Consider the following 11,901-nt stretch of genomic DNA (forward strand, 5'->3'; position numbering starts at 1 on the left):
AGACTCTAAAACTAGCTCTTGAACATAGAGTTGCTAAAGTGAATGGGAGAAATGATTAAATAAAAGAGCTGAAGATTTCAAAGTGTGGCTCAAGAAGACAAAGTAAAGTATTATAATGAAATGTACAAAGACCTAGAGTTAGAAAACCAAAAGGGAAGAACATGCTCAGCATTTCTCAAGCTGAAAGAACTGAAGAAAAAAAAAATCAAACCTTGAGTTGCAATATTAAAGGATGCTATGGGCAAAATAGTGTATGAAGCAGGAAGCATCCAAAGAGTAACTGTACCAAAAAAGAAATGATTGACATTCAACCATTTCAGGAGGTAGCATACACTTAAGAACTGGTGGAATTCCAAGCAGCACTGAAGGCACTAGCAAAGAACAAGGCTTCAGGAATTGATGGACTAGCAACTGAAATGCTTGAACAAATGGATGCAATGCTGGAGGTGATCTTGCCTATGCCAAGAAATTTGGAAGACAGCCACGTGGCCAACGAAAAGGAAGAGATCCATATCTCTGACCATTCCAAAGAAAGGTGATCCAACAGAATGCAGGAGTTACTGAACAATAGTAATAATAAAATACTCAAATAAAATTTTGCTGAAAATAATTTTAAAATGTTGCAGTAGTACAGACAAGGAAGAGCCAGAAATTCAAGTCAAATTCAGAAGATGATGTGAAACTATGGATATCATTGCTGTTATCAGATGGATCCTGGCTGAAAGCAGAGAATACCAGAAAGATGTTTACCTGTGTTTTATTGACTATGCAAAGGCATTCAGCTGTGTGGATCATAACAAATTATGGTTAGTATTTTGAAAAACAGGAATTCCAGAACACGTAATTGTGCTCATGATGACTAAGAGGCAGTTGCTCAAATGGAACAAGGGTATACTGCATAGTTTAAAATCAGGAAAGGTGTGCATCAGGGTATATCCTTTCACCATACTTATTCAAGCTGTATAATGAGCAAATATATCTGAGAAACCAGACTACATGAAGAAGAATGCAGCATCAGAATTGGAGGAAGACTCATTAACAGCCTGCGATACGCAGATGATACAACCTTGCTTGGTGAAAGGGAAGAGGACCCGAAACACCTACTGATGAAGATCAAACACTACAGCCTTCTGTATGGATTTTACCTCAACACAAAGAAAACAAAAGTCCTCACAAATGGACCAATAATCAACATCGTGATAAATGGAGACAATATTGTCAAAATTTCATTCTCCTTGGATCTACAATCGACGCCTGTGGAAGCAGCAGTCAAGAAATCAAATGATGTGTTGCATTGGTCAATTTTTCTGCAAAAAAGACATCTTTAAAGTGTTAAAACGCAAAGATGTCGCTTTGAAGACAAGCCTCATCCAAGCCACGGTATTTTCAATTGCCACATATGTATACAAAAGCTAGATAATGAATAAGGAAGACTGAAGAATTGTTGCTTTTGAATTATGATATTGGCAAAGAATATTAAATATACCCTGGACTGCCAGAACAACAACCAAATTTGTCTTAAAAGATACACAGCTAGAAGGCTCCTCAGAAGCAAGATATTTCATGTACTTTGGACATGTTATCAGGAGGGACTAGTCATGCTTAGTAGGACGTCATGCTTAGTAAAGTAGAGAATCCATGAAAAAGAGGAAGACCCTCAACAAGATAGACTGACACAGTAGCTGCAACAATGGGCTCAAACATAACAACAATTGTAAGGATGGCACAGGACCAGGTAGCGTTTCATTCTGTTGTACACAGGGTCATTATGAGTCGGAACTACCTCAATGGCACCTAACAACAACAACATTAATTGAAAGGTTGATGGTTCAAACTCACCTAGTGGCACTGTGGATCTGCTCCCACAAAGATTACAGCCAAGAAATTTAAGGAGTAGTTCTACACCATAACACATTAGGTTGTCATGAGTAAGAATCAGCTTGACAACAATAGGTACTTGGCTTTTATGAAAGGGAAAAGCCCTAATAAAAGAAAGCCTTAAGAAAATAATCACCAAAACCTTTATATTAAACAGCAATTCAACCCAATTTCCATATTTTCTACATGTCCAGTTCAAACAGAATTCACAGAAGCAAGGACTGCTGCACAAGCTGGAAGGGACCTTCTGCTCGATTGGATGACCCTGAGATACAGCCAAAGTCCCAAGCAGCAAAGGGCTAGAAAGGGAGCAGTGCGTATCAGAGAAATGTTCAAGGCCTGAGACCAGATGGGGTTAGTCAGCCTCAAGATGTGATCGAGAACATTTCTTCTGCACTCTTCCTATAATCAAACTTATCTCGGGCTATCATGGCTATTGATTGTCTTATCTTGTCCCCCATACCCACTCCCACCTAGGCTATATGCTCGAGAAACTAGAAATATGTGTGCTTTGCTCATGATCCTATCTGAAGTGCCTGGTGGAGTACCTGGTGTTCAATTTTAAAAAGCTAAATTGAAACTACAGTAAAATTTTGCTGTAATAAGTAAATCTGGCAAAAATGAGCAAAAGAATTAACAAGAGGCCTCTATTAGGCTTAATACCAGTACTAGTTGCTATTGTGTCAATTTCAACTCATGGCAAACTTACCTGTGTACCCATGGAGTAGAACTGTGCTCCACAGGGTTTTCAAAGGCTCATCTTCCTGAAGTAGATTGCCAGGTCTTTCTTCTGAGGCATCTCTGGGTGGGCTCTACATCCAACCTTTCAGTTAGCAGCTGAGTGCACTACCCCTTGGGACTTCATTAGGCTTAATGATGTCTCAGGGATATTAAAGTTTCTCTCATAATGTAAAAATCAATAGCTAAATTCTGAAGTTGTTAAACCTACTAGAGGAATCATTAATTTCTTAAAACCTCGAGTTTGAGAAAAACTATTGCTTTAAAACTATAGTCCCCTTACTTTATCAGTATGATCCAGATAAAAGGATTTAGTGGCTTGCTTAGTCCAATTTCAATGAACCCAAATTCTACCTTTAGATTCCAAGAAGAAGGAACACGGAAATCATGTCTGATTATTCATATTGACATAGTATCTCAGCAGAGGCCCACAGGCAAAGGAACCACCTACTCTAAAGGCCCAGGAGCCAATGAGTCTGAAATTCCACTTCCAGCTCTCCCATTTGTATGCACTCAAGAATATTTTTTTCTTGCTGAATTTACCATTAATAACTACTTATCAAGTCTGCCAATATTGACTCCAAGAAATCCTTCCCCATACCTGTCACTTAGGACTTTGCCTCTTCTTATCTTCCTTTGAGTGGGGGCAGAATAACAGGAGAGTAAATATTCTAAATATATTTTATTTTTCAATATCATTAATTAATGAAAAGCAAGAATTAAAGCAGAAATCAAAACAACTAATTAAACAAAAACGCTTGCAACTTAAAACTTTTTCTGGGGGAAAAAATGCTATAAATATTAATAGATCACCTGGGTAATGAAAATGGTTAATGCACTAATGCTGTGAACCCAAAGGTTGAAGGTTCAAGTCCACTCAGTGGTGCCTTGGAAGAAAGGCCTGGTGATGTACTTCCAAAAAATCAGACATTGAAAACACTTTGAGGCACAGTTCTACTCCGACACACACAGGGCCACTATGAGTCAGAGTAGACTTGACATCAACTTTTTTAAAAAAATAAGTATTAAAAGACCTAAAGAGAGCTTTGCCCTTAATACAGCCCTTTATGTACCTAACCATTAGTTCAAATAGCTGGATATTTTTAGCACATAATTTCCACAATGCCTTTGTAGTGCTCTAAAACCATCTCACTCATATGAGACAAACAAGTCCCTTTCTAGAATATGAATTTTTATAAATTGCATCAGATCAGACAGTGAGTGTCTGTCAATGGGTTTCACCAAAACCTGAGAGAAGTTCAAAGATAAAATTGCAGCAGCTGATCAGGGGACAGAATGGTAGAAGAACTGCACAGTCACAGAGCTAACGCGCAAGCTGTCCTTACTCTTGTGCACAGGAAGTCAAGTCCATGTCTGAGAGCTAAGAGTACTCTGTCCGAGGTTAGCTGCATGACCGCAAAACATGGTCCTATCTCCCCTGCAAGGGTCTTAACTGTAACTCCCGCTCAAACTGCTCTGCAGTCAGGGTGCCCTGGATGGCTTCGCAGCCTGGGTTGAACACAGAATAGGCACTCTTCTCTCCTGCCTTCTTCTCTTCAGGGCTTCGCGTCCCGACATACATCCAGTAGAACAAGGACAGGATGAAATACGCCAGGCCAAATTCCAGTTCCACAAACAGTCCCAGTAGGACCAACCAGAGAAGAACCTTCAAGACAGTGATATTGGTCAGGAAAGACTTGTCCTGGCGTGGTGGTGGAGGAATGGCTATATTCTGTTGTGGTTGGGATGTGCTGCTCCCAGGCTTTTCCTAAGACAAACAAGCAAACAAAAAAAAAGTAAAGGGTAATGGAGCTAAATTCAAAGAGGCAGTTCTCACTGCTCTAGGAAAGCTGATGGCTCATTGATTTCTATTTTCTTGCCCTACTCTCTCAAACAATCATCTCCAAAGAGCTTATGTGCCCTTCTGCAACTGAATCAAAACTGATCAGCACTTAGTGAGATGTGACCCAATAAAAATCTTACAGCACTCAGATGGATTCCCATTCACGGGAAACATTTCCTCAGATTAGTCTGCTGCTAACAAGAGCTCATTTGTACCCAATACAGAGACTCCCCTGTAATTGATAATGCAACAGCCATAACATCTGCCTCACATACACAGCCTATAAATGCTTGTGGATTTGATTAGCTAAGACTTTGTGATAATGATTCTAAAAGGGAAATAAAACTCCCTTTCATGTATTTAAAAAAAAAATCACTGCTGTAGCCATTCCTGGTCCTTCCTATCTTTCCCTTCCCAGCAAATACTCTACATAGATCCTCATCACTCATATTAAGGCCCAAGGATGTCCTAACTGGCCACTGCCCTCCCCAAACCATCCGACATGTTATTGTCATTGTTGTTAGGTGCTGTTGAGTTGATTCCAACTCATATCACCTCCATGTGACCCCATGTGACAGAGGAGAATTGCCTCAGAGTGTTTTCTTGGCTGTAATCGCAAAGGAAGCAGATCATCAAGTCTTTCTCCCGTGGAACTACTGGGTGGGTTTGAACTGCCAACCTTTCAGTTGGCAGCCAAGCACTTAACCATAGCATCACATGGACTCTTTTAAACCATCCTCCATACATCTGCTAAATCACCCTTCTAAAACACCCATCACCTCCTTCACACAAATCTTCAACAAATTTTCATTGCCTACAAATTAAAATCCAAACTTCTTGGGCTAGAATCCAAGGTCCTCCATTTAGTCAACAAATAGAAATGCCAGCACCCAGCCACTGTGCTGAGTGCTAATGGAAGGCACAGATATTTAGGTAGCTGTGGGTATCTTGATCTCTCGTCAGGTATTTTCCAAACCTTTTAACCATGACCCATGATGAGAAATACAGTTGATATTGTGGCTCCACATACATAAAGGAGTTCTGGTAGCATAGTGAATAAGGCATTTGGCTGCTAACCACACGGTCAGTGGTTCAAACCCACCAGCTGCTCTGCAGGAGAAAGATGAGGCAATCTACTTCTATAAATATTTCAGCCTTGGAAATCCAATGGGGGTCACTATGAGTCAGAACTGACTTGATGGCAGTGAGTTTAGTGGGCCACGTACATACATATGTATCTGAAACAAAAGGTTCACATATCAATACTTACTACATGTGAAGCTTTCATATTTTCTATTCTAGTTTCTTAAAATTATTTTTAATGGGAGGCAAGATCCTCTAAATTGAATTTACCATCTGCTAATGGGTCATGACTTGCAGCTTGAAAAACACCAGTCTAAAAGATTTCATGTACAAAACAATCCATAATCTATTGCTCAAAAAAAGGACTCTCTTCTCCAGTTACCCAGTAACCAGTTGCCATGGAGGTGATGCCAACTTGTGGTGATCTCATGTGGAACAGAACTGAGCTCCACAAAGTTTTCTATGGTTAATTTTTTGGAAGTATATCTCCAAGCCTTTCTTCCAAGGCTCCTCTGGGTGGACTCACACCTCCAACCTTTCAGTTAGCAGTGGAGCACTTTAACCATTTGCACCCTAATGACCTAATTAACCTAATGACAGTTAAACTGCTGTCATTACCAAAGGATATTCCCCATCTGTGGTCTGGAATTGCTTGTCTCCTCTATATTAATGAACTTTTTGCCTTCCTTCCAGGCAAGTGTCATTCATGAACTTTGTACCCCCAACCTCCTCCACCATCACCATCATCAAGGGCACCTCTATCTGCTTCCCAGAGTACCCAGCTCTCTTACTCACAAAGCACCAAACTATTCAGCATTGAATTGTGTTTCTTTTCATGTATGTCATATGCATCCCTAGATTGTTTATAAGTCCATCATCAGACACAGACTGCAGTTTCTATCTTTTGGTATCTCCAGAGCCAAACAAAGCAATCCACACATAAACTCTAAACACAAAGCTGAACATTTTGTTCATTTCTTCAGTTAGATCCTGTATTCTTCACATGATTGCAAGACGGTATCTCTACGGAAGTAGATTGTCCAATCTTCCTTCCGATGAATGGCTGGGGGGTTTGAACCACTAGCCTTCTGGTTAGCAGTCAAATGCCTTACGCGCTACACCACCAGAGCTCCCGAAATTTACAAGGTGACCACAAATGTTCATAATTTCCTCTCCTGATAAAAAGTACTGGTCATCTGATGTATGTTGCTTGAGAACTTCTATTTTGTTGAAATCTTTGTTAGCATCAACCTTGTTGATAATAACTATTATCATTTTAGCTAGGGAATTCTGATTGGAAAGGCCCTTAACATATCATCAGCACCACCACCCATCTCCATATATTAAATAAATAAATATCCTTTTTAGATCTGACCAGTGTATACAATATTTCTTGCCCAAGAGGAGGGATGTATCAGGGTGGGAAGAGCTGTCTTGTCTTGGAACAGGACAGATCATATTACTGGAGTGTCCTGTGCATGGGGGGTGGGGTAGGGGAAGTTGTGGTGCAAGATGACAGCAAGAGGAGGAAGCAGGAACCAGACCACGTAGGACCAGGCAGACTGCAATAAGGATTCTGGGAATGAGAAAGGACTGGAAGTCTTGGATGGAACTACACCTACTCCTCACTTATAGACTGTCCTGTTATCTGACATTGCACATATATGACAATAGTGAAAAATCTACTATGCAATTATTTTGTGCAGTAACAACATACATCTGGCAATAACAAATGCTGAGATGGTAGGAAAGAGTAATGCTGACTGATGGTTAAGGTTATGTATCAATTTGGCTGGACCATGATTCTCAGTGGTTTGGCAGTTATGTAATGATGTAATTTGGCAGATATTTAATGTTGTAATTTGGCAGTTATATAATGATGTCATCATAGTCCATTTTGTGATTTGATGTGGTCATCTTCCATTTTTGCCTAAGGCCAATTTTCACATAACAACCTGGTCTTTGGGCCCTAACCATATTGATATATAAGAAGTAGGTGTAATATACATTTAAGACTTTTCTGACTGCCAAGGGGAGAATGGGCTGCCAGAGAGCATGAAAAGAAACAGAGAGATTGTTAGGCTCTGAGGCAGCAGGCCCAGCAAGAGATGCCCATACATAGATTAGAGTGGCAACAGAGAAATCAGAGAGAAATGATGGACCAACTTGAGTTTCACAGTAAACTCAATTTACTTTATTATTCAATGAATACATAAAGAATAATGCTTATAGCCACCATTTATTGATTACCTTGAGATGCCTGATGCTTAGAATCTAGAAGACAGGTGTTAATTATTCCCAATTTACTAATAAGGCAACTTTGAGAGGTAAAGTAACTGCCTAAAATCATGCAGCTAGTGATAGAGATGAAGTTCAATCTTAGGGCAATCTCCCTCCAAAGCCCTGTTGTATTTAATTAGGGAGCTCCTGAGTGGTGCAAACCATTAATGCATTCAGCTGCTAACCAAAAGGAGTCCACCCAGAGGCACCTTAGAAGAAAGGCCTGGTGATCTACTTCCAAAAAATCAGCCACTGGAAACCCTATGGAGCACAATTCTATCTGACATGTACACGGGGTTGCCATGAGTCAGAGCTGACTCCATGGCAACTGTTGTTTTTGCTTTTGAATGGGAAGGTAGAGAAAGGGTTAGACAACAAGCAGGAGATGGAAGGGAAATAACTGGCAAAGGAAACAAATGAAGGTGAGGAGGAAAATGGAAATTCCTCTGCCGCCTTTGGAATTTGTACCCAGTTCACCTTCTACAATATTTAGACCAGTAACAGCTGTGTGCAGAAGTGTTAATCATCTTCATATCACATACAGGCAAAGCTTAGGGAAGGCATTTCTATTCCTCTGATACCAAGGTAAGGAGCTCTGGTGGCTCAGTGCCTAAGGCATTTGACTGCTAACCAGAAATGTGGAGGTTCAAATCCACCAGCCACTCTGCAGAAAGAAGACTGGGCAATCTACCTCTGTAAAGATTTACTGACTCGGAAACCCAAAAGGGGTCCCTATGAGTCAGAATTGACTCGATGGTAGTGAGTTTTTTTTTTTTTTTTTTTTTTTTTTTAAATATATACTAAGTTCCTTCCCACCTTAGGGCCTTGGCATTTGTGACTCCCTATGAGAGGAAGGCCTCTTTCCCCTGACTGGCTACCTCTTCTTCAAACCTCAGCCAAAATGTCATCCCATATACCCTTGCCCCTGCTTCCAGGTTTCTGCATAGTGGCGCCTTCTTGTCAAATGTCACCTCCCTCAGTGGAGCCTTCCATGAACACCCAATTTAAAGTAGCACTCTGCATGGAGGGATGGACACAGGGAAGAGGTTAACTATGGGGAGGAAATGGGAGGGGAGCTGTTGCATTGTGGTAAACTGTGGTCAATGTCATGAGACAAAGTATATGTGAACCACTGTATGGAAAGTGAATTTGCTCTGTAAACCTTCACCCAAATCACAATTAAAAAAAAAAAAAGACAAATAAATAAATAAATAAAGTAGCACTCTGTTCCCCACACTCCCAATTCACTATCATAGTAGCCTCAAACTCATTACCATTGAGTCAATTCTGACTGGGTTTCCGAGGCAGTAAATATTTACAGAAGTAGATTGTCCCATTTTCCTGCCTTGGAGTGGCTAGTGGGTTTGAACCTCCAACCTTCTGGTTAGCAATCAAATGTTTTAGCACTGTGCCACCAGAGCTCCTTTCACAGTAGCCTAGAGGTTTCTTTTTTGTTTTGTTTTCCTTGGCAGCATTTAACATCTTGTTCGTTTATTGTCCTCCTTCCCTCCCTACCCCAGACACAAATGCAGGTTCCATAGAGCATGGCCTTCATGTACCTTTATCAAACTCTATCTCCCAGGATTTAGGACAGTAACTGGAACATAGTAGGCACATGATAGGATTTTGTTGAATAGATGAATGATGGTAACAGAAAGGGAGAAATTAAAGATGACTCCTAGATTTTGGGAGACAATCCAAGGCTGTGCTTAGCCAGGTGGCACAGAGGAAAGAGAGCATTCAAGCAGTAGGCCTGCCTGAACCAAGGTCTGGAGGAGAGGAGTGGCTAGATGAGTGTGGGGGATGAACCTTGGGCAGATGGAGCACTGGGTACGTGCTCGGGTGGAATATGGCTACAGAGGCAGGCAGAGGACTTCTGCAGGATTTGAGGGAAAAAAAAAAAACAAAACAGGTACAAGCATTTTTCTCCCTAACAGCGACCCCTCCTTGGGTTTCCGAAGCGTTATCTCCATGGAAGTAGATTGCCCAATCGTCCTTCTGGGGAGTGGCTGGTGGATATGAACCACCAGACTTCTGGTTAGCAGTCAATGCCTTAGGCACTATGCCACCAGAGCTCCGAATTTAATTTAGGGGCTGCTTTTTCCCAAACATATTTCATTAAGTACTGCCAGGCATGAAGGAAAGGGAGAGATGTGGATGCTTGCTATCAATGACTACCCAAAGAAGCAACTACACACAGAAGGCTAAAGAAATCCCTGGCAAGCCAGAGTGTGCCACCAAAACTATTAGGTGGAGATGGATGGAAAATTGGGGGGAGGGGCGGGATTTAAGAGAATTTCCTAGCAAAGCAAACCCAGGAATGGTAACAGTCAATAAAAAATGAGATTAAGACCGAGTCCCTTATGAAAAATACAGTAATTGATAAGGACCCACTTGCAGTCTCTACCACTCATCTGCCAGTTTGTCATACTGTGGTGACTTCTGTGTTACTATGATGCTGGAAGCTATGCCACCGGTATTTCAAATACCATCAGGGTCACCCATGGTGGACAGGTTTTAGCAGAACTTTCAGCCAGACTACGACAGATTAGGAAGAAGGACTTCTAAAAAACAAATTGGCCAGTGAAAACTTTATGAATAGCAGTAGAAGACTGATACAGTGCCAGAAAATGAGCCCCTCAAGTTGGAAGGCACTCAAAATACAACTGGGGAACAGCTGCCTCCTCAAAGCAGAGTTGACCTTAATGACGTGGATGGAGCAAAGCTTTTGAGATGTTTATTTGTTTATGTGGTATGACTCCAAATGAAAAGAATCAGTTGCAAACATCCATTAATAAACAGAACATGGAAGGTACAAAGTATGAATGAATCTAGGAAAATGTGCAGTTGTCAAAAATGAAATGGAACAGCTGAAGATAGATATCCTAGGCATTACTGAGCTGAAATGGACTGGTATTGGCCATTTTGAATTGGACAATCATACGGTCTACTCAGCTAGGAATCACAAATTGAAGAGGAATTCATTGAATGAGAATCACAGAATGTGGAAATCAGTATCATTAATGTAAAATGCAAGTAAAATTTTGCTGAAGATAATTCAAAAATGGTTGCAACAGTACATTGACAGGGATATTCAAACTGGATGCAGAAGAGGAACAAATGATACCACTGCTGTCAGATGGATCTTGGCTAGAAGCAGAGAATACCAGAAAGGTGTTTACCTGTGTTTTACTGACTATGCAAAGGCATCCAACTGTGTGGATCATAACAAATTATGGATATGAGTACGAAGAATGGGAATTCCAGAACACTTAATTGTGCTCATAAGGAACCTGTACATAGACCAAGGAGCTGTCATTCAAACAGAACAAGGGGATATTGCATGGTTTAAGACAAGGAAAGGTATGTGTCAGGGTTGTATCCTTTCACCATACTTATTCAATCTGTATGCTGAGCAAATAATCCAAGAAGCTGGACTATATGAAGAATGTTACATTAGAATTGAAGGACACAACCTTATTCATTGAAAGTGAAGATGACATGAAGCTCTTACTGATGACGATCAAAGACTACAGCCTTCAGTATGGATTACATCTCAACACAAAGAAAATAAAAATTCTCATAACTGGACCAATAAGCAACATCATAATTTTGGACATGTTATCAAGCCCCAAAACCCACTACCATCAAATAGATTCTGACTCACAGTGACACTGTAAGACAGAGTATAACTGCCCCAAAGGGTTTCCAAGGCTGTAAATCTTTATGGAAGCAGATGGCCTCATCTTTCTTCCAGAGTGGCCAGTAGGTTTGAACCACCGACCTTTTGGTTAGCAGCTGAATGCTTTAACCACAGTGCCACCAAAGCTCCTTGGACATGTTATCAGGAGGGATCAATTCCTGGAGAAGGACGCCATGCTTGGTAAAGTAGGCAGTCTGCAAAAAGGAGGACCCTCAATGAGATGGACTGACACAGTGGCTACAACAATGGGCACAAACACAGCTACAACTGGGAGGATGGCATGTTGTTGTTGTTGTTATTTGCCGTCAAGTTGGCCTCGACTCATAGCGACCCCTCCTTGGGTTTCTGAGGCAGTATCACTACGGAAGTAGGACTG

General features: G+C 40.9%; 1 protein-coding gene across 1 annotated transcript in view; it reads right to left on the reverse strand.

The window, feature by feature from the left end:
- Window positions 1-4,045: 4,045 nt before the first annotated feature.
- SAYSD1 (SAYSVFN motif domain containing 1) overlaps window positions 4,046-11,901 on the reverse strand; it is a 10,078-nt gene continuing 2,222 nt past the window's right edge. Inside the window, exons 2-3 of the mRNA XM_007939422.1 lie at window positions 10,487-10,506; window positions 4,046-4,370 (exon numbers count right to left, since the gene is read on the reverse strand). Of these exons, the coding sequence (XP_007937613.1) occupies window positions 4,046-4,370; window positions 10,487-10,506 (345 nt within the window). The remainder of the gene's footprint in view (window positions 4,371-10,486; window positions 10,507-11,901) is intronic.

This window comes from Orycteropus afer, unplaced genomic scaffold, assembly GCF_000298275.1.
Source record: "Orycteropus afer afer isolate SDZICR_OR568_19922 unplaced genomic scaffold, OryAfe1.0 scaffold00059, whole genome shotgun sequence".
NCBI lineage: Eukaryota > Metazoa > Chordata > Mammalia > Tubulidentata > Orycteropodidae > Orycteropus > Orycteropus afer.